This window comes from Lagopus muta, chromosome 10, assembly GCF_023343835.1.
Source record: "Lagopus muta isolate bLagMut1 chromosome 10, bLagMut1 primary, whole genome shotgun sequence".
Lineage (NCBI taxonomy): Eukaryota > Metazoa > Chordata > Aves > Galliformes > Phasianidae > Lagopus > Lagopus muta.
Window position 1 is genome coordinate 18,479,913 of NC_064442.1, and position 24,354 is coordinate 18,504,266.

Genomic DNA, 24,354 nt, shown 5'->3' on the forward strand with positions numbered 1-24,354 from the left:
TTTAAACCAAGTTCAACTATATCCATTCCACAATCACAGGGGAGCAACTAGAATTTAAGAGAAAAGAAAGTAACAATCACATCATAAAAAATGCTTTGCAGACTTACTGCTTGGAAAGAGTTGCCAGACTTACTGCTTGCCAGAGTTACACCTGCACGACTCAAGGAACAGAAATGCACACTGTACAGCGTACAGCAACTGAGGTTTTGTACAGCAATACCCACCTTGGGGATTGAGAAGAATTCAGAATAAAATACAAGTTTTAAAAAAAAATTATGACAAATCCAACAAGCTGACTAAGTTCCAATACAGAATCTATCCCTGTGTGACTCCTAAGGGATGCAGGACAAAGCATGCAGCCCAGCTCTCACAAACCACATGCTTCTCATGCAGCCTTCAGCCACGTTGTTCTCCCACTGCAACCAACGCATTCCTTTCTGCGATCTGAATTTGCCCAAGACCATTCCCAAAATCTTTCATCACTCTTCAATAAAACACCGTTAGAAAGCAGAGACGAGACAACACATCGTGACTGAATCCTGATCCAAAATCGTTCTTATTTGCAGCTGAAAACAGAGAAAATCTATTTAATGGTTTCCTCTCCAGCATTGGAAAACAATTTTTTTTGCAATGTGAGGGAATGGAGTTAAATGGAGTTATCTGAGGATATTCATTGCATAGCACATGGCCACAGTTGACATTTTTGGTCTCTGCAGAGCAGCCAATGCCCAAATATCAACTCAACTGCTTCCTTGACTCCAAATGTTATGCTACAGTTATCTTACTAGAACCAACGCTCTCATCCATTCAGTAAGCTAAAGCATCAGGACACAAAAGCTTTCGAGTCACTCTAATACTGATTTACGACACTACTTTAATTTGTTGATCCAAGTTCTGATACGCTAAATTTTAAAACCAAAGAAAAAAAATCCTTATTGGAATTAAGTGTTCCTTCACTCTTCCTTAAGAGCCTCCAAAGTGCCCATGAAGATTTCCTATTTGGGCACACCAAAAGGCAAGGGATGTCACTTCCATCACCTAAGAACAGGAGGAGAAGGGCCAAGTGTTTGAAAGGACTTCAGAAAGTTTGTTCTTCAAGAATTTTAGGGAATTCGAGTTCAAAAAAAAACAAATCAGGAGCTTAGAAGAGGAATGTCTGAAGAACACGTGGATGGCACTGCCAGCAGGTCCTAGCTATGAGGAAAACAGCAGGAACACCGCCATGAAACTAGTTTTGGAGCCGCTCAAGGACAGAAAGTAAGGAGATGGTATCTATTTAGATCCATTTGTTTTTGTTGCTGCAGCCAGAAAGAGGCAGAAGCTGCTTATCATGGGCCAGAGGAGGGATTCGTACGTAGGAAAAATAAGTGCTTTAGAGGTAATTGAAGACAGCGAAAAATCCTCCTTAACTACCTTGAGCAAGAAAAATCTGTACAAAGGAGCTGTGCAGAGAAGCTGTCAGGCTGGTAGCACCTTCCCTCTCTCCCTTCTATCACTGCCTTTGTTTATTGAATCTGCCCAGGTACATTCACTAGAATCAAACCACACTGACCTCCTGCAATTAGCACATGCAATGAAAGCGAACCCAAGAGCCTCAGCCTGCAATGACTGCAAGGCAAATCTGTTCACCTGCAGTTTCAGAAAATGATGTTCTCCCCAATTCTTGAAGCTCTGTCTGCACCTGGACATTGAGAGACCAGAAACGCAGCCGGGCTTTGCAATTGTCATTAAGATGAACAGAAAATACCACTACAGCTTAATTTTGGAAACAGTGCTAGACAGGCCAAGGCTGCGCTAAAAGCAACCTAACGACAGCAGCTGGGTCACACAGTGCCTCTGCAGTGCCGACTCTCCTCACAGCCAACCTCCAACAAGTGCAGTGACATGTATAGTGAGACAACAGACTAATGAGCCATTATAGATCAACCAGCAATTAAGATGTTACTAAAATAATTAAAAATTGCTAGAAGTTGTCACGTTAGGCAACAAAATACTTTCTCAAGGATCTCAATCAGCACTGCTTGCTTCAAGTGGTGTTTGCACGACCCACTAAGTGTTGCACTTGACCAAAACAAAAAGTTTCTACTTCAGAGAACCAGTTTTCCAAGATTCTGCACCATAACGAAGCTGAGCAGTACAATACCTAAATTAGCATCCCTGCACATCTACTGGAAAAGCTTCTAAGCTTTCCTCAACATGTGCTCTCCTCTGGCAAGAAATAAGGCTATAGAGCTCCCAGCCACCTTCAGACAAGCTTTTAAAAGAAAATATTCCACTTGATTATTTTCATCAAGAAAACCTAAGAGACTGTTCAGTCTACCAATATGGGATCCAGGTTCACTGCTGTTAAAAACACGGAAGAAAAAATTGTCAGACTACTTGATGACTCCATTTGCATGCATTAGCATGCATTATGAGGTGGCATATTTCCAGGCTTAAAGCAAAACTGCTCTTGTAATAAAGTAAAAACAATACTCAAGTCTTAATTTTGCAGGATGGTGAGGCACTTCCACAAAAGGCTGAAGCAATCAGATTTCTGATGCCAGAGACAAAGAGTCGGCTCCATACAGAAGCATAACGTAACTTGAAGTGACATTAAAAACAACGAGAGATCATTCAAATATCAAGGAAGAGCAAAATGAAATCCAAGCCTGCTGTATGTACTCCATACAGCCTTCAGTCACGACGTTACACACTTCTGTAATACACAATTCCTTGAGCTACTCTGGATACGAGAACAGTGCGTGAATTCGGCATTTCATTATCACGCAATATGGAAAGGCTTTATTAAAACACTGCAGTCAGTTATAGCCTGAGGTTTGGGCTTTTTTCTCCTTTATAAAATACCGTGCCCAAAACATCTCACAATCTCTTTGCAATCACGGTGAAGTACAGCTGATAAAATTAGACAGGGAATTAGATTATTTTGTGGGATCTACCACCGGAAAAATCTCCATAATTACTCTGCTGTGTTTAACCTTCGCCGAGTTGAGCAAATGTAATTCGCTCAGAACAAATCACTCGGAGCTCCTGGCAAACAATTATTAAAAAAATAAATAAGAAAAATCACACATTCATGTAGAGTCTTGAGGAAGAAATGTGTTCACACCACTGAAGACTGTAACACATAGAACAACAGCCTGGAATTAATGCTGCACGTGCAACCCTTGCTTTGCCACTTCCTTACTTTAGGAATGATTAACTATACAACAAGGTTACAGCTTTCTGCAGGCACTTCGTTTGCTTAGAACATTTAGCTAAGCTGAGCAGCCCTAACATTTGCTGTATTTCAACAGCCTTAATAAAATATAACGTTGCCCTGGGTCCTTCCAATTGTTTGTTTTCAGATCTGCCACCTCATTTATGGTAGCTTTTTCTTTTAATAAACATTTCTTGTGATCTGTATTTCGTGCCATATATACGTCCAGATATAAACTGAGTTGAGTAAGATGTGCTGTTCAAGCACACACTTGCAGAAAGCAAATCCACACACTGTGCAAAGGCTTCCAAGCAGAAAAGCACTGGAATATTTGAAAGTCAGCAGTCATATCCCAGAACGTGAAAATCACCTCAGTAACCACTGCAGAAAAACCTCACTTCCCAACCTCAGCATTATGAAAGCACAGAATCCCTCCTGCACTTACTAAGCAACAGACTGACACAGCAGGACCCTTAGACAAAAAGGTCAGAGAGTTGGCAAAATCCAAGACTTCATCCAACACCTCCTCTACAGCCTTTGGTATCAGATTAAGATGGCAATGTAGAGGATTGCACCTATTTAAAAATAAACAAATAAATGAAGAGCTTCCTGTAAAGACAGCCTCCTTCTGGCAGAGACACTACTTGTTCTGAGTTTACAGGGGAAATACAGCTGAAAAAGTAGAATCCACGTTGAAATGGCTGCATATGTATGACAGAGCAGGTGTGCATTATATATGCCAATCCTAAACTAAACACCCTCTGTATAATAAGTTTATAGCCATGCAAATTCACAGCAGGGTTGATTTCATCTGCTTTGGTCTGAGTCCAGGGGGTTGCTCCATGTTTTGAATCTCCACTTTGGAGCTGTAAGGACCAGCACCATACATTTACATTGAATGGGGTTCAACCTTTTCTTCCTCTTTCTCACCATGCAGTTTTGCAAAAAAGTCTTCCATCTCAAGTTTATTGACACGGCTAGTAAATCAATTCAGTGGAAAGCTCTCACAGGGTCTCCGAATTGTGGGGGATGGAAGGGCCCTCAAGAGATCACTGAGTCCAACCCCCTGCTAAAGCAGCTCCCTACAACAGGTCACACAGATGGGTGCCCAGATGGATCTTGAGTATCTCCACAGAAGGACCTGATCCAGTGCTCCACCACCCTTACCATAAAGAAGTTCTTCTGCACGATGGTATGGAACTTTCTGTGTTCAAGTTTGCTTTCCCAATGACAGGTCATTAGGAATTTTCAATGTGATATCTAGCAATTTTTATGTCTAAAATTCTGAATGCACAGACCTTGAAGGAACAGACCAAGGCTCTGTATGGTGACGTATCCTCCTTCTCCAAAGCATCAAACAGCAACGACACAATGGTGTAAAGCACTTAGAGTCCCTTCAGCTTCTAAAGACAGCCTTCCCCACCTCTTGGCCAGTTCAGTCTCTCATGGACTTCTCTGGGTTAAGCAATGAGTTACCAGAAAGTCAGCAGCCCAACCATCACTCATTTCCTTAAAATCTTTCCATTAACACATTCTGGGAGGACTCCTCATAGTTTTACGACAATACAAACTGTTGGCATTGCATTAAATATATCTACTTTTCATCCAACACTCAATGCTTCCTTCCTTCTCACTCAACTTACTTTGGAAAATATTTTATCACAGTGAACTGGTTTCACAATACATCACATTATAGGCTGCCTGTCTGAGTGAGTGTCAACACTGCCATCATTAAAGTTTATTCATATTTGTCCATTAACATAAATCTTGCTGCAGTCTTTGGCAGATACTCCATCAAAATTAAACACCTTCCTTTTTTCTGGTCTTGGATATTTACTTCCAAAAGTCAAAAGCATTGTGAATCCTTTATGACAATCTGTTTTCCTTAGAACACAAGTTTCTGCACAGATTCTCGTTACAACTACAGCTTTGTGATAAAATGCTTAGTTTTATATTACCTGAATTGCCACAGCTGAAAGACTAAAGTACCAAACACAGTGTTGTTCCTAACCTATTTACCAAGGAATAAAAAAGAAAAAAAATATAGGAAGCTACCTAACCATGCTGAGTTTTGTTTCTTGATTTCACAGGCATGTGTACAAACGTAAATGTACACATGTACATTTATGTCTCTATTGTGTGTGTATAGACAAAAGATTATTTAAGAGCTTCTGGAAGGCAGAAGGTGCTTTGAAGCCTGTTCACATGAGAAAGGTCTTTTTTTTTTTTCCTCCTTAGGATAAAGAAGATACATGTTTATAAGAAAAACTTTGTTTACATAAAAGGGGCTTTAACGCAAATTAAATATGATTTGTTACTAAATTAACAGAATATGCTAACAAGTTAAGGCACCCAGTCTAACTACAGGCTTCACTCCAACAAAAATAAATCTTTATTGGTACTTCAAAAGCTTTTTCAGTTCCTCTATTCAAACTATTAACAGGACAGCCATCAAGGAAAATGCAGTTCAAGAACTCTTGCTGGCCGCCATTTGAATCACTCCTGTGATGAGCCAGAAGCACAAGTAGCAGGCTCTGTGATCAGGCTGTGCAGAAACTCCTAATGAACTTGGAAGCATGCTTCTTCCTATAGCTCTCTAACACCAGCAAAGCAAGGCAGCTTCACTCACTCATGTTCGGGCAGACCAGAAAGGCTCTGCAGCACAGATCAGCTAAATCCACTGTAGTTTTCAGTGTTCAGAACTCTTCCTTACTCCTTTCTGTACCAATCTTGAACAGAAGAGAAACACCTGCTTCAAATTAAAGAGGAATCTTTCCTTGTCTTTTCATGCCTAATGAACACAGATCCAGAGGATGCGGCACCCAACAGGTTCTGAAAACACACAGGCACCTGCATCTTCTCAGCTGAGTGAGAGGCTTTCCCTGTGAGACACATTAACTCGCTGATGGAGCATGCTGCAGGTCTGTGACTGGGGCTTGTCAGGGAGTTTGTGCAGCTCAGTTGTTACAGGAGCAGACAAGTGTTTAGTAAAACTGTGTTTGAGGAATTGCTGCTCTTGTTGCTCCTGCTTCTGCCTTATCAGACAGCATCCGTGTGGGGATGGGAGGATGCTGTGAAAGATCTTGACCACCCATACCAAGAACTTGGTGCATGGCTTATAGAGGGATTTTTACCAGCAGCGAATGTCAACTGGAAACCATGCTTACAACAAGAGACGCAATGCTAAAAGCTAATGCTAAATATTCTGAAAAGCCACGTCATGCTTGACTCAAATTGGGCATAATTTAGCTTCAAATGCATTTACCAATGTTGCACCTCTGCTCATAAGTTGTAACATTCCTCACTAAGTTTCGAAAGGAAATTAAGCACTTGGGAAAGCCTCTGAGGTTACCACAACCATCCACAGAGAAAAACTCCTCAGGGAATTACAGCTGTATCCACAGTGGGATTTGAAAGTTTTGGTTCTAAGTCAAAGAACTGAGAAGAAAATAAAAGGAGAGCTCTTCAGTTTGTGAGTTTCAGCTTCCTTGTGCATTGAATGTGCCACAACCTACAGAAGGACGGGCAGCGGAGGGGGAAGGCAGCAAGCATTTCTAAGGATATATATAAAATGATGTTATGTCACGAGAAAAACAAATTAAGATCTTACCAGGCATACTTACTCTGACATTTCATCACATTCAATTGTGCAATTCTAATGAGTGGGAACCATCCTTTCTATGGAAATGATTTCTTATATTTACAAAAATGAATCAAATAAAATCATGTGCCACCAGATTGACATCGATTCAATTTCTCAGAAATATTAGAACCATTCGCCATTACTCACAGCAGCTTGCATTTTCCAGATAAACACTGCTCAAATTACAAGCCTCTACATTTTCTAATTTAAGAGTTGACAAAAAAAAGATGTATATTGCTGCCTCTGGTGCTATGTAACGACCTGTACATTCCTTGAGCTTCTTCCTGGCGTAGCCATGCCACATCCTCATGGCTCACTTGCTTTTACATCAATCTCACCACCATCTTCAGATGACAGAGAGCATCCAACTACCTGCTTGTCATTTTCTCCCTCTTGGTAGGATTTACTCTGCTTTTTAAATGTGTATATTTTTTTGCCCATGTAGTTTTGAATGAATACACAAAGCAGTGATCATACGTAGTAGTTTTCACTTAATGCAATCTTGCAAGCCTACACTCTTCTTGTAAATAGCAACTAACTGTAATAGTCTGTTTTAATGTGAAATTATGAGATTCTGCTTTCAACACTTAAGAGTAAGTTCTTAAGAAAAAAGGAAGATGCACAGTGGACATCTCATCACAGAAAGAGTAATGTGAGTACGTGTATCTCCACGGAAATAATATGCCATGATGAAGACACCTTGGATTTTCTGCCGTGTCCTCATCCCCTGTAATTGCTTCTCTGACTCCAATGGCAATCTAAAAGTAATTTATTCTTAATAACCTTCCTGCTTCAAATAAGATTCCTTGCTTTCAGATATCTGTAAAGTAAGTACCGTGACACTGTTCTACAAGTCTCACAAAATACTTTGTCATAGCACTCAGCCCAAAAACTCCTCAGCACTTGAAAACTTGCATCTGTTTTGCTGGTTTAAAATTAAGTAGAAAGCAAATTATGCACTAAAACAAAATCACGATTCTGGCTCAGTTTCTACATTCCTGCTATGGCATACATGTGTATATATTAGCCATTACTCACTCTTCTGTGATTAGCTCTTCTCCATTTTTTGTCCATCTGACATACGGAGTTGGAAATCCTCCAGCAACACATGGAAACACCACGTTTTGCCCAGTAACTTTCGTAAGTGAAGACGGCTGCCTCACGAAGACCAAGCTCTGGGGCTCTTCTGGATCTGCAAAAGGTTTTGTAAATGGCAACAAAGTTATAAGACACAGAATCAGAAAATGATCACAATTTAAGAAAACAAAAACAACAAATGAAACGTTTGACCTCTTCCCTGCCTCTTCGCAAGACTGAAGCCTCTTACCTACAGAAACTTCGCTGCCCTCCCAAGCCTCCCACACGAAAAGCTCTTTGTCTTTCCCTCCAGACAATGGACTGACCACTGTTGGGATTCTGACTCCTCAGGCTCTCCTTGGGACACAATTTTAGCTAAATACTGAATGCCTGAAACCAAAAATCTCACCAGCTAGTCAACATTTAGTAATGAGAGAGGTCTGACTTTGCCCAGCCAAGCTCTGGCAATCACCCACGCTGCAAGGCCCGTTGGTAAGGCTCTACGTGCAACAAAAACTTCCTGCTCTGGGGATGAAGGCTGTGAGTCCTTAAAATGGATACAAACTCACTATAATCGGCATGGACTACCTTCATCTTGCTTTCAACCCAGGAAGATGCTCTACAGAAAGCACCTGGACTAGACCATGCGCAGCCTGACTTTCCAGGTGGCTGTCTGAAGATCTCCTGATAGGCACTGGAAAATAGAATTACTGAAGTAGAAAGAGAATCCCAAGCTAAAGCACCAACAAACTAGCCAATTTTCATGCTGAAGTACTATAAACTTTATCCTAAAACAAAATATACCACCATTTTCCATCCTTGTAATGGTGAAAGAGTTTTGAATTGGCTTTGATTTGGGCAAGTTTTGTTTCTTTTCTTATTCTCTTCTCACATCCATTAAAAGCAAGCAAAAGCAAAATGCTTATTTACTCAGTCTTTTACTACAGGAATAAGCCATTGTGACTGTAAGAAATGAAACTTATTCACCAATAAAGACCAACCAGCAAATATACTCTGAGCTATACTACCAAAAGAAAAAAATACTCCAAACAAAAGGCTTTTTCCTGCACATATCCATGACTCAAAAGGGAATCTTGGGAAATAAAACCTACTAAAATCAGCCTTAAATAGATGTGAAACCAATTCATCAAGGGGTTCAGTAACACCCGGGCAGAAGAAAAATGCTGTTTACATCACTGGCTTCTGCAGTAACTTCAGCATGTGTCTCGCACCATAATTAGAAGTAAATGAATTCCTAAATACCACATAGAACATTTCTGCAGTTAATTACCCTATCTCCTACTTACCGCTCAAAAAATCCCTGGTGTTTATGCTGCATTAATTGCTGTATTCTCAGTACTTAGATGTACGCTCATCAGCTTGGTCCTAGATAAGCTCCAAAACCAAAAAAACCCTCGACCTTTAACCAAAAAGTTAGCTTTGACCACTTAAATGTGAGCAGACCATTCTGTACCCACGCTGAGTGATCCTGCATTGAGCCATCTGTCCTCAGGCCCACGCACCAACCATCGTAGTGGTTTTGCCTGCATTCCCCATGAGAGGCATCTAGTCTGCCTGCTCCAAAAATAAAACCATGTGTGAACAAGCGTGCATGCAGGGTAAAAAGAAGAAAAAAAAAAGCACATCACAGCTTGCCAGTGAGCCATCATTACTCTGAAGATAAGCTGCTATGATTCATTGGAGACAGAGAGCTCACTTATCCTCCCAGCTGACAAAAAAGACTTCAGATAGAGGAAGTAGAATTCCAGAATTACAAGAATATTTTCCTCGGAATCACAGAGTTGGAAGGAACAACTAAAGGTCATCTAGTCCAACTCTCCTGCAATCAACAGGGACATACGCGGGCAGATCAGGTTGCACAGGGCCTGGTTCCGCCTGAATGTCTCCAGGGATGGGGCATCCACCACACCTCTGGGCAACTTGTGCCAGTGCCTCACCATCCTCACTGTACAACTTCTTCCTTATTTCCAACCTAAATCTTCCCTCCTCTTTAAGCTTGAAGCCATCTCCTCTTGTCCTACCCCAACAGACACTGCTAAAAAGTTTGTCCCCTTCTTTCCTGTTGCTTCCCTTTAGATGCTGAGAGGCTCAGCTCTCCCCACAGCCTTCTCTTCTCCATGCTGCACAGCCCCAGCTCTCAGCCTGTCCTCATACAGAGGTGTTCCATCCCTTAGAGCATTTTTGTGGCCCTCCTCTGGACACACTCCAACAGCTCAGTGATTGCACAGTGCTGGCTCATGTCCAGCAGCCACCCACCAGTATCTCCAGGACCTTTTTGGCAGGGCTGCTCTCAATCCTTTCATCCCCCAGTCTGTATTGGTAATGAGGGTTGCCTCGACCCAGGTGCACACCTTGCACTTGGCTTTGTTGAATCCCATGAGGTTCTCCTGGGCCCACTGCTCAGCCTGTCTGGGTCCCTCTGGATGGCATCCCATCCCTTGGGCCTGTCACCACACCCCACAGCTTGGCATCATTCTTGCACTCCCCACCCTTGAAAGTGCCTGCTATTAAGCATCAGAGCTCAGAAATGTGTCCTCCCGCTTGGTGGAAGATGAAAGGCAAACGGAATGCTTGCTACAAGAAAAAGGAGAACACTGCCCATGGGTGCAAAACCATATGATGCAGGTGTGTTGGGCACATTTCAGAGATTCAGCAGAGAGGCTTTGAGGCACGTAACAGATAACTTCAAAACGGAATAAAGCAAATGAAGAGCAGATTAATTCAAATCCTTCATTCAGATGCATCTCCAACATAACAATCAATTACGGGGCTACTCAAGATTAAGAGAGCTTTCTGTGCAGCCGTTTAATCCTACTTTAAACAAACAAACAAACCAAAAAAAATCAAACAAACTAAAAGGAAAGCTCCACAAACTTCATTATCAACACTTTCAGACTCATGACAAAGTAAGGAATCAGCATTATTTGTATCCCCTAGATTCAGCCTCCTTTAATAACACATTACGAAACTATACCTAGAGCCACAACAATTCAAAGATCAACACAATATGGAAACTCATTAGAAAATCTTTAATTGCCAAAAGTCAGAAAAATCTGAAGAGTTGAAAGATAAACCCTTTTCCCCCAGGAAGTGAAGAACTTTATGAAACTAGTTCCTCCTTGAAACATAATTTATTGCCTAAGCCCAGCAGATGCCTATACTTTGAAATGGAAACAGTTGCAATTGTATAATTGGGGTATTTTTAAGTACCTTTTAGCACTCTAAATTAAAAAAAAAAAAAATTACACTGTTGTAAGAAACAGAAATATTAATTGCAAGGGACCTCTGAAGATGCTTAGTACAACACCTGCTTCCAAGTTCTCTGCTGCCAACGCTATGTCAGGTGAATCACACTGTTGCCAAGGCTAGCCCTGAAAATCTCCAAAGATGGAAAATTTAGCAACTCTCTCTTGAAGTCCTCAACCAGTAAAAATTGCATCAGAATCCCAACAGGAAGACTAAATCAGCAGAGACAACACAAAGCTCTGGAAATTATTAAGGAAACCCATGCAAAATACAACCCACGTTTCCCTAGTTTGGGCAAATGCGATTCCCATTCACATCTTATTCTTGGTCAAGTTTCCAAACTCTGCATTAGAGCATCTGGTAATACGCAGCCCTACACAATAGTGCAATGCTGTCACTAGGAAAAGAATGCACTGAGTGTTGAAGTTCTAGAAATGCACTTTTGTTCTTATTAAAACAAAACAATAAATAAAACAACAATCATTTCAAAGCAACAGGCAAGTAACAATAGCTAAATGTAAAAAAATACTGGCATTCATGGTCCTCCCTTTTTTGGGATCTGGAAACTTCCCAAACGGGTCTAAAATTTTAAGAATCAGAATTTCCCAAATATTGCAATCATTAAAAGTGCTCCAGCTAAGCACCCATAGAGCAAGGGACTAAACAACAATTTCTTCTGGAAAATTCAACAGTATTTTAAAGAAGGGATCGAAGCCTCAGAAACCTGTAAATCCTCATCACTTACATGCTAAGGCTGAAATCCTGCTTTGGAACCTGTCAACAGTGGAACTGCAGCTATGAAATGCAGCAGAAATATCTGCATGTCTGACCCATTCCGAACCACTGCAATGAGCTTAGACACTGATTACTGATTTTGCTTTTCTATTTTCCAGCAGCATTATATAGGTTAGTCTTCTTTTACTGTGAGATGATGAGGTGCTGGAACAGGTTGCCCAGAGAGGCTTTGGATGGCCCATCCCTGCAGGTGTTCAAGGGAGCCTGAAGGGGGCCCTGGGCAGCCTGGTATTATATGGAAAGTTTGGTGGCCCTACCTGCAGCAGGGGGTTGGAGCTTCATGATCCTTGGGGTCCTTTCCAACCCAAGCCATTCTATGATTCTACCTTTCTATGATTCTCGAGGGCCAAAAAGCTGCACTTTAAGTGCCTGCAAACATTTTAAGCTATTTGAAACAAAAGCTTCCATATTGCACCTTATGGCAATTCTGACTTTAAACACATGAAAAGGTAACACAAAAGATTCTCACTTGCTCCTTTCTGTAAGTATTCTTTTGTAATGCAAGTTTGTTTGTTTTTCCTACTGTAAAACTAATTTTTACTTATTTAAAAACAAACAAAAAAACTCAACAAGCACAGAACAGATGAATACCCGGAAGAATTTTGAGCTCTGCCTCCTCGCTGTATTTGGGGGTGCCTCCACTTTCAATGACGCAGCGGTAGAATCCTCCGTCTGTCTCAGTCGTGTTACCAACAAGCAGCGCCCCGCTCGGCAGCTTGAAGACGCGCTCATCCAGGACGAGGGGCTGCCGCTCCTGCTCCCACCTCACAAACGGCGCGAGGTCAACGTTCACCTCGCAGTTCAGGATTGCACTGTTTCCTTTATAGACAGACGACAGCTCCGGCTGGCTGGTGAACCTGGGAAGACCTGCCAATAGGAAAGACAGAAGTTAGAGAAGTGAGAAAAATTACTGTAGGTGACGTCCAAGCTTTGAAGCCCAAGTGAAGATTCATCAATATCATTTCTCTTAAAGAAAAAAAATAAGCTGCTTTCCAACTCTAACAATCTTAAACGCACTGCGATGTGGCAACAAAGAACAAACGATGCTGTGGAAAAGGTGACTTCGTGTATGACTTCCACTGAAGCTCACAAGCAACATCTTCATTTACCACCTACTGGAGTACTTATGAGCTGGTTTTTTCCCTTCTATATTTTTAGGCTTCTTCTATCAAAATTAGCGCTTAGTTAAGAATCTAAGCTGAAAAAATATTTTGTACAACTTCACCAATTGTGAACAAGTCACCACTACTTCTAATTAACCAGGCCATGGAACGAAGCCTAAGGGCACTAGAGGCCCAAATCTCACTGAATTTCAACGGAAAAAAATGATAACTCTTTGAAGATCTGAGCTCCCAGAAGCCTTAATTACAGCACCATGAGGTAAAATTGCATTTATTTGTAAGAAAATCTTGACCTTATACAGGTGAGTATGGTTGAGGGCCAGTTCTCTTCCCAAGACAAAGCTACACAGCAGCAGCTCTGTGCACAGAACACCTCCACCCCCATGCCAATCTCCCATATAGGATATCCAGCAGAACCTCCAAAAGGAAGACCTGAGGTCTCCAAAAGGCTCAGCCTTCACTTCAGGTGCCCATGTGCTGGTAAAGACAGTGGCCAGCATGAGGAGAAGCTGCCATCACAACCAGCTGCAGCCCCTCAGCAGCCTGATTGCAGCAACAGTCCCTAGATAGGTTTTTTGGTTAACTGTACCTCACACTTAAGATTAATATTGCCAAAGAAACAGCCTGTCAAAAATACTGACGTTTTACCTTTCCTTCTCCCTCCCTGCTTCAAGCAGATTTTATGCCTTTTCCTTTCAAGCCACCGCACTGCGCGCCCTGAGTGCAGGGGATGGAAAGTGGGACCGAGATGCGTGAATTACAGCATCCAAGCACAACCACATGGACCAGGGAAGCTGGTATTAAAACATCTACGTGTAGAAAAAATTTATGGCCTGGTTCCTCAATGTGAAGGTGAAGAAAAGGGACAGGCAAGAAACCCCTCTCTGTTCCCTTCAATCCCTAGAGAAGTACTTTACAATCTATGGCCTATCAGTTACACTCTGCTCAAACCTTGTGCTTTCTCCCCTACACTTGTCCACATTCACTAACCTCCGCTGTGGGAGAAACATCTCATGTCAATATTCATGATTTTCCCACCTGAATGAATAGTATTTTTTGCTTGGACAGTAAAACTCTTCATTATTACCACCCACTTGAGTACAAATTTCAATACATAATTTTCATGCAACTTTAGTATCTATATTTCCCATAGAAAAAATGAATCTGAACCGGACCAAAGGCACTAACTGCAGTGCTCTGCAATCAAAGCCAGCCACACAAGAGATTTATCTGAGATTAATTTTGGAGCAACCTACATCAAATGTACACAGCTGGCGGGATGTGAGGAGAGGACACAATAAAACAGATTTGAGAATATCTGCACAGAGTGCTAATACACTGCATTTCCAACATCTGGATCACTTCTACTTCGGCATGTAACTGCTCTCTCACACAGGTTCACCTCCAAACGTGACACACTTTCCCCCTCTTGGAGAACTCTTTGGAGCCTCCTCCCACAGCTTCACTTCTCAGAGAAGAAAGTTTCTCATTTCTACTCCTCATGTATTTATAACCAACTTCAAGTCCTTTGATCCTGACCTTCTTTTAATATTAATTATTTTGCATCTTTGATATTTGATATTTACCCATCACTCCCTCCCTCTACAGATGAACAAAAACCTTGGCTTCTTTCAGCCTTCCCTCTGCTCAGTAACGAAGCTACGATCTTTGGTTTCTTCTCATTCCCACAGCCATGCTAACTCTGCTCCCATTAAAGACTCACAGTCGCTGCAGTAGGCAGGAATCCCATCAGAGCAGGGTCAGCTACAAGGACAGAGAGGCTTATTCAGGGATTTTTCCACTCATATTCCACTAATCCTCACGGACAGACACTGCACAACCTCTTGGGCAACTCGTTGTGGAATTGCTCATCTTCACAGTGAAATACTTTCTCCCCAAACTCAGTGCGAAGCTCCTTTGCTTCGAGTGGTATCCACCACCACACCACCCTCAGAACAACAGAGACAACAAATCACAACTTCTGTTGTCACTGAGTATTTGATCACAGATATCCAAGCTAATACCACAGAATTCCTTCTGAGTCTCCTGCAAATAGCTTCCCAATGCATTTAGTTCTCTCTTCCCAATCACTTTAGTTCTCTGCACTTCAGCAGACTGTCATCTCATAATTAACCCATATCAGACTTGTTTTCTCTGTAAAATGACCAATTGCTGTCTCAATACCAAGGATATGTATTGTATTGTATTGTATGTATGTGTACCATGCACCTGCATGACTACACACACTGTGCTTGAGAGCTTCACCGCTGTTCATTCTGTAGCATCCTTTCATTCTTCCTATGAGACCATGGAGGCTTCAGCAAGAGTTGCAAGGTTTTCCAAACTTGTCACGCTTGCAAACATCATAGACGTGTTCTTCATTTTTACACCAAAACATGTGATGGGGATGTTAACCATTACCTTCCCTCTGCCTTGTCTCTGAGGCATCTCTCCATTCTGCAATTTCCCTCTGAATACGAACCATTACATTTTCATAATTATCTCAGATTCTTATCAAATTCAACAGTCACATTTGAATTTCCATTCTTTTGACCTTTTATAATCTAACAGGCTAGCATATCAAAAGTCTGTCCTCCAGCACGCCCATCATATTATGCAGCTCTAAGCCATCAATTGCTTCATCAAGAGACCTAGATGTAAACCACTGTCAAAAGTCACTGTACAGTTTAGCCTTCTTTCCATTTTCCTCCATCTTAATTAGCCTAGCCTTCAAAATCTCCCTAGAAAGGGCACAGTGTTGGAATCAGACTAATTGGTCTAAGGATCACCTCTTCCCTTTTGGGACACATGTTCTACATCAGTTACTCTTCAAGAAGAACGTACAGGCCCTGAATTCACGCCTCATTAGAAATCTTTACCAACAGACCTGCAATTTAAGCCAATTCTTTCTTACAGACTGGAAGAGAGATGTGAACCTTCTCATTTTGTCAGAGCCGCTGCCATTTCCTCACCCAGCACAACCAGCACTTGTACAGTCGGTACATCAGCAACCCATGGAACACATGAGAACGTGAATGGAAGACAAAAGCCCTGCAATTTCTAACATGAAGTTCAATTCCACATTCTTTTAAATCCCTCATTAGTACTGCTTACTTTTTGGGCAACTGTCTGTTCTGTTGTGGGCAGGTCCTTTATTAAGGTTAAATAAGCTTTACTTCAGATGGTTTCGTTACTCAGCAGCAATGAACTCACAGTTCATTTTCCAGGTCGCTTTAAACAGTGCTAAAATCCTCATTTGATCATACGTGGTATGGTTTTATGATATACAAATTTAACCTAGGTCGTAATTTTGTCTGAAGAGTAATTTTCTCATTCCATCATTATTTGCAATTCGTACCGCCTAGAAGTCTCTGCCGTGTAGGAGGACCCTTCTGCTTTACCCAAAGACAACCACAAAACATTAATGACGTATTATAAAATGTTCTAAATATAAGCCTTAATTAAATTAACTCTGAGAGCTGGTTACAAGTGCAGTAAGAGGAACGGAGTGCTGGCATACCTTCTCGTAGCACCACACTCCCAGAAATACTCTGCTGAAGAGCTTTTCTTTTCCACTCTCACATAGCAGCCCAGTTCCTCCCTGCGTTTCTCCAGCATTTATCATAGTTTTCAAATGCATTGCACCACAAAAGCTAATTCAGTCTATTTAAATTAGAAACACCTTTAAAACTACTTTTCAAAGTTAAATTAAAAAAAAAAAAGATACATTTTTCTCATAATGATTTCTAATTCCCAGTCACTTCAATCAACATGACAAAGCAGGATGATCTATTATAATGAAAATTAGTTAGAATTCTGATGAGAAAAGAGCACCCATTCTTCACACACATGTTGCAAGGCATTCATTCAGATGGAGATATTACTCCATCACTTAGCGAATGAATGTAATGATAAATGATACTTTGGGGTTCTGATATTAAAGATAATTTTTACATGTTTGTATGTACATTAATCATTTGAAGGCAGCACAAATATATTATGATCGATTTTAGGACGCTGAAGGAGAATATTTCTGACCAAACAGGAATGTGGGTTCATAAATTCAATCTGGGAGGATGATTTTCCACTTGGAATGTTCTCTAAAAACAGGCAGGAGAACACGTGAGCAATCGTGTGATTCCTCACACGCATACAATAGAAATCATAGGTGGTACCACCAGATTTGGTGCTAGGACAATGCCAATGGGGGCATGGAGGGGGGAGCAACTCCGGCCCTATTTTCTCCTTCCCTTTTGTCTCTCCCTCACCAAAAGACTAAAGCAACGGTAGGAATGTGAATGAAAAATCTACTTAATGCAAATTCGTTCCATTCAGACTATTCCCAGCTTAAGCATTGCTGAGATTTGTGGCCCATTGTCTTCCTCTCTGAAAAAGCAGCGCAGTGCCTGGAAGAGCAATAACTCCCCTGCTCCTGGAAAACACAGATGGCGAAAATTCTGGCTGTAGTCTGCTGCCTTCAGTAGAGCCAGTATTTCATCCCCTGTATTTTCCAGAAGAGGAATTCATTACACTGAGCCAGATGCTAATCTGGGTTCAGCAGTCCCTCTGCAACCGCAGACAGTGCCAATCATTTTCAAGAAGACTGAAAGGAAAAAAAGGTCCATAATCAACAGTTACTCAACTACTTGCTCAAACAACACGCTCCCTAACTTGAGAGTAAATGCTCCCTTTCTTTCTGAACACTGTCAGCAGTCAGTAAATGTCCAGTTTTATTTAATGTAGATGCTATTGCCACGGGCACATTTAAAACTCTTCAGAAGCCTACTAACCTTTTGGCCTACTAACCAACCTTGCCAAGAAGAAAAAAAGAAACCTTCTCAAGAGCAACTGAAGGCTGCAGAGGAATTCACTTCTGCCCTTCCTGTGGCAGGTTTGTATACCTTTACCACATGGCTGCAAGCCCAGCAGATCAAATCCACAAAAGCATTTTCATCCTGTGCTCGAGCTCCTCTATTGCTACTCCGCAGCCTGGAATTGAACACAGTACTTTGGGTAAGAATCCAACAGTTTTAAACAAAACACCCAACTTTACACCTTTATGCAGTTACACGTCTCACAAAGCCAGTGCCAAATTTTTTAATGGCATCCCCAATTGCTCTCAGCAAGTTTCCCCTGAGTATTTCTACTGCAGTATGGAAAAAGCAAAACAAGGGGCAGCCACAAGTTCTTCCAAAATGCTGCACCTCAAATACCAGGAAAACCTCTGCTGTTCAAAACTCACTCCATTTTCTCTCACCAAGCCTTGCCCAGCTTTAGCTGTACCGCCCACAAATCTCACTGCTAACAGCTTGCAAATCACAATTCTCACGTTTTCCACTGCTCTGTTCAGACACAAAGAGACAGAATTAATAAACAAATGACGATTTAAGAAAGTTTCATTTCTTCTCCCGTTCTCTTTTTCCCTATTCAAATTTGAACTCATGGCAAATTGATAACTCTGCTACTGTTTTGCTTATTAAAAAAGCCTCTTGGGAAACACAAAGATTTTAGCAACAGCAGTAGGTGGAGGAGGACAGCAACATGAGACCCTATTGTTAAAATCGCCACAACATCTGTTATCCTCCAGCAAAGCCGCTGATCTTTAAGATGCCGCATATTTTGTTCGAGCATCAGCTTCACACCCAAACCCTGTTAAAAAATTAATAAGTCCGGCCATCTGTGGACACTTCATTAAATTATCACAGCTCTTTTCTTCCCCTTTGCTTACAGATTATTCAGCATCATTTGTCTGAGTGGCAGAGGTGTGAAACGTTTTAAAATACACTTTTGTTAACAGGAGGCACTCCCTCAATGTCTCTAGCAAATGCATCAGACTTCATATGTACAAAACATTTGTGGAGAGCACAAGTCCAGCATTACCTGAATTAAGATAAGACTTGATGTTTTTATATGGAATATTCTTAGAAACAAAAGAAAAAAATCTACTGGCTAACCTAAAGCAAGAAGCACGTGGAATAGAGAATGAGAAATGTCAGCTCATACTCAGAATACTGTCTGTCAGAGGCAGCCTTGGTGGCATGCTTAATTTGGCTGCTTTTTAAAAAGTATGGCTTGACCAGAATTGAATAAGGAGGAGAAAAGGGAGAGAACATCACTATAGACAACAACATAACCACAGATGTACCTACACACACATAATGTGCATATGTGCAGTGCTGTGGTATATTAGGCATGTTTTGAAGAGGCAACTGAACTAGATGTCTCCTTAGGTCCCTTCCAGGCTCAGTTATCCTATGATTATACAGCTCCAGAAAACTAGACAGAGAAGGATGTGAAGATGCTTACAACAGCCTGGAAAGCATTTTGCCACGCTGTGCAAGGAAGAACAGAACTGTACATGTCAAAGCAAACTTCTAGCTTGGAAAGTCAGAGCAAAATGGATCACGTCTGGAGCAGAAGGTCTGCTTACATGAATTGCTTCAGGTTGCCACTAAGCCTCTCAGATTTGGATTTGAGCTTTGCCACAAATTAATAAAAATACATACGCCAAGTTTTCAGATAGTGCTTTGACTAGCAAAATGCACCTAAATACTCCAAAAGTGTTTATACAATTGTCCTTTATGTGGTAAGTAATATCATTTTGCTAAGTCTGACATAACGGAAGACCAAACAAGAGCATAAGAAGATAGCCATGTGGACTGTAGAGAAAACTGTCACTTCACATCACTTCAACGCATGATGGTACTACAGATCAATTCTGATTTCAAAGCAGAACACAGAGAGTACCTTCTGACCTCAGCCCACCACTGGAAACAAGGAAATAAGATCTAACTCCTTAAGACAGTAGAGCAGCTCTCTGCATTCAAACCAGGAGACAATCTCATGTGTCAGCCGACTCCTGCTGCAAGAAAAGCTTGATGAGCAGAAGCGATACAACATGCAAGAAGATAATCCTAGTGAAATTATTCGGCTTGTGACTGACAGCACAATATTGAGCAAGAGACAGGTGAGGTGCCTAGGAGTCACTTTATGGTGCTACTTTGCCAAACACGTCCTTTGTCAGAAGTCCTGGGGATAATGAAATATTAAAATGGATCAAGAAACGAAGAGCAGACATGATGTACATCCTGAGAGCATTTCCACTGGAGCATCAGCTCCCAACAGAACTGGGAGCATATATCCACTGGGCTCTGCACCTGATGCGATGCTCCAGACTGCAGCTCCAGCACAAGCAGGAGGGGCATTCTAAGAGCAGGTAAGGCTGGCTCTGAGCAGGGATGCTCCCCTGGTGCCTGCATGTTCACAGTGAAAGGCCACGAGAAAGAAGAGGTTTTGAGCTAGAAGGAAAAAGTCAGGCAGGCTGCCAGCATCAAGAATCTTGTACTGAAAATGTATTTATTGCTGCTCAAACACAGCTGTCTTTTCTGAGTAGCAGAAGTGTGTTCAGCAGCAGGACACAAACCAGAATGAAGATCAGCCAGCCTCACAGTGCTTGTAAGACTGCTCTGCAACTTCCAACGCGGGGAAACATGGAAGTAGACAGTGCTAAGGCAGAAAAATGAAAGAGAGTGTACAACCAATGAAATAATTCATTTGATACCATCCTAACAGCAAGGACAATAAAAGCACTGCAGGATTTTAAGGGACCCTAAGACAGTGTATGTAGATTACCACCTCATTTAAGAAACCTCAGGTCCTGAGCAACTGAAGATCTTAAATAAAAACACCACATGCTTGCAATTCTTCTTAAAATAAAATCAATAGTTATAACAAAAGAAGAAGAAGATCTGAGTATCGTGGTGAAAGAGAAGAGCTTGACAGGTTAAATAATTTCAGATCCAAGCAAGGCTATCAATTACGAAAGCTTATGTGAACAAGCTATTCGAAGAAGATTAACACACAGATCTGGAGGGAAGATCAGTAAAACTTTTGCAGGCAACTCTGCAGACTGTCAGAGACAGCAGGTGCCTGAAGAAAGACATTTAGAGACAGGAAAGAATCTAAAAAATTCACAGAAAAATACACTGAGTTAACAAATAGCAAAGAAACCCCTCAAAAAGACTGAGACACGAAGAGACAAGCACAGCAGGAGAAAGAACTTGAATGTAAGCCTTCAGCTGAACAAGAGGATGTCTAGAGACGTGCGTGGCAGCAAGGAGAAGGAACACTACAAATATATATTCATAACTAGCAGATTATGTACCAGAACTGTTGATCAGTCACAGGGATCAGGATAAAAACCACAAAGATGTGGATTATCGCACCACTGAGCCCTGAATCGTGGACAGCTGCTAGCAATTAAGCTCATCATATCAGAGAGAATTCTGTAAAGGTCTCTACCTAACAAAGCCTTTCTTGGCTCCATTTTTAATGTGCTCAATTTCAGAAAAGTTGCAGAAGAGCAGAATGACGGTGTTTCTAATCCAGGAACCAGCAGGAATCAAAGAGGGCTGGGCAGCACCCACATAGAGACCTACACATTGACCTACACAATGACCTACACATAGAGACCTACACATTGACCTACACATAGAGACATATTTCCCCTCGCTGCCTCCGAAGAAAAGGGGAACAATAATGTATGCAAAGAGGGAAGGTGGGTTTCTTTTCCTTTATTCCTAGTGTGATCAGGTGAATAATGAGACATGCCCTACACTTTAGGAGTGCCACCAGCATCTCGGCATCGCTGAAATCAGCCAGATACACATTTAATAAGAAATAACTCATGGAACTATCTATTCCTCTATTTTCTTTCATTTTCACTGTCACTAAGCTTTCTTCTGAATTTCTACCATGAAAAAACATGCAATTTATCATATACATGCCTGTCCCATGCTCCTTCCTAGCCGTAACTGCCTTTGTCAGCTTTCATTTGGGTAGGTGTGACAGTACAAGCTCTTAACATTTTCCAAAGGCGATGCTCAGTTGATCTAAAGTCTGAACAATGCCACTGTAGAAATCCATCACCTTCAGCCTGTCAGAGTAAAGCTGAAATATCTTTTTGAATCCCCTACTTTAAGATACAGTTAGGAAAGAATACAGTCTGCATATGTAACTATCGCTTGCCTGACACTTTGGGATTTGGAATGAGCAATCTCTGCAGAACTTGTCAAATAGAATTACAAAAGGGATTGCTGGTGCTGACATGCAGAACATAAATAAGGAGAAATATACATTCGAGTGAAAATATTAACAAATGAGAAGGCCAATGTAAACAACATCCATCCAACCTTCTCATTCGGGGTGCTGATGAATCATCAATACGCTCTCCATTTCCATTTTGTACAAGCATTTGAATTCCATTTGGAATCCAAAATTCCATTTTGTACAAGCAACAGAATCATTTATCAACAGCTCATCTACTATAAGCCCAAGTGACTTTAGAAAAAGAAGATCTGGGAGCAGAGCTCCCTTCCACAGCACTCATGCTTCCCTAGAGATGAGTTACATTGCCTTCTATATTTTCAAAAGCATAGATCAAGATTTGAATGGGTACTGCAACTCATTATAAATCATAGAATCTCAGAATCACAGAATGGCCAGGGTTGGAAGGGACCTCAAGGATCATGAATATCCAACCTCCCTGCCACATGCAGGGCCACCAACTTCCACGTTTAAATCCAACCTCTCTGCATCAAGATATGTATTATTTTACAAAGTACAGTAATATAAAGCCAACTTTGTCCACTAACCAGTACTAAAGGATACTTTCTAATTACAAGGCTAATCCTTAACAGCCTGAATTGTCAACTGGTAAACTGACAAAAACGAATCTTCCGGGTTTAAAAGAAATGCTGCGTTTAAGATAGTGCCTAATTAAGAAAATAATCCTAATAGTCGTAACAAATGACCAGAGGCTTTAAAGGTTTTGGCACTGTGTGTTCGAGACTGACTGGTGCCAGCAGGACAGCCCGAAAGCAAGGATGCCCAAGGATACCTCCCTTCACGTGTGGGCTGGACAGCTGGCAGCAGGAGTTGATGTTTCCCCATCTGGCCTTTCTCCTCCATCTTCTCATCTAAGGAAAGAATCCGCAATCCCTCCCCTTTTCTGAGCAGGTTCCGTTTCATTGCATTCACCATTTCTAGAAAATAAATGCCAGCTTGGCTTTTTTGTCCTGAGTCGTACTGTTTAATTGTTGTTAAAGAAGAACTCAGAATGAAATAGAAGGTACAACAACAATCCTGTTTTCACACCCAGCTGGCAGGATCTGTCCATAAGATGCAGCTTTGTAAGAACTACCCATCTCGTTTACTCATCCTTGAAAAGAAATGCATTTTTAACTAAGATCGTTTATAGAATGAAATGGAAAAAAAAAAAAAAGCAGATTTTTTTTCCACATGAAACACAGTTTTGCAAGGAAAATTTATCACCTGTGTCATTTACTTTTATTTGTTAAGTGCTCTTAAGTACTCTCCACTGAAGCGTCTATGCTCTTAGGTTATTTCCAATTCAAAGGGACAGAAAGCTCTTTATGCATGAAGATAAAGGCTCTCCTTCCCCTCCTCTTTTGAGGGAAATATGCAATAATACTGAGGGGAAAAAACCAAGAAAGTGGAATCATTGCTAACCACACCCCCACGGAGCTGGAAGGAGCACACGGCCCGTTCTGCCCAGCTCTGCCTATGCTTCTCTTGCCCTTCAGGAACCTCACGTGTGGAACCCAGCAAAACCAAACCCTTGTGATACAACCTTCGCAGCACCAGGCCCAGCCGCCTGCACACTGCAGCTGCTCCCAGAGATGCTTGCTGGCCACAGCTGCACCTCCTGCACCCCATCCGAATGTGGAACGGGTGCAAGAATTCTTTTCCTTCTACACAATCTTCCTCTTTCCATCTTATGTTACAAAAAAAGTTATCTGGATTTCTTGAAGAGAAATTCCTTTTTAACCCATTGAGGAAAGGGCCAAGCATGGAGGTCTTCCTGAAGTCAAATGGTGCAACCAGCAACAGAAGCACGTTCGTGTACCAGCATCTCCTGGCTCAGAATTCAAGATTCCTCCAAACCACCTTACACTGAGAGCTGCAGCAGTGCCCCATCCCGGCCTCCCTTCGTTTCAGTAGCAGTTCCATTTGGAAGGTCAGAACTTGAAAAATTCAAGGTGCAATAAAACTTTAAAAGGCAAGAAGGAGACAAAAAATGGGAACAATCTCTCAAGTGAACTTCTTCCCATTATCTGATATATTGATAAGAAGCAAGTCACGTTACTCAAAGGCAACTCCACAGTTTGTTGTCTCAATTTTTGACAGGTCTGTGTAACATTACAGACAAGTCAGAGAACAGCTAACAGCCT

General features: G+C 41.5%; 1 protein-coding gene across 3 annotated transcripts in view; it reads right to left on the reverse strand.

The window, feature by feature from the left end:
* NEO1 (neogenin 1) overlaps positions 1–24,354 on the reverse strand; it is a 178,940-nt gene that overhangs the window by 98,978 nt on the left and 55,608 nt on the right. For all 3 annotated transcript variants that reach the window (XM_048956121.1, XM_048956119.1, XM_048956120.1), the window contains exons 3-4: positions 12,573–12,848; positions 7,881–8,034 (exon numbers count right to left, since the gene is read on the reverse strand). In XM_048956121.1, coding sequence (XP_048812078.1) covers positions 7,881–8,034; positions 12,573–12,848 — 430 coding nt within the window. The remainder of the gene's footprint in view (positions 1–7,880; positions 8,035–12,572; positions 12,849–24,354) is intronic.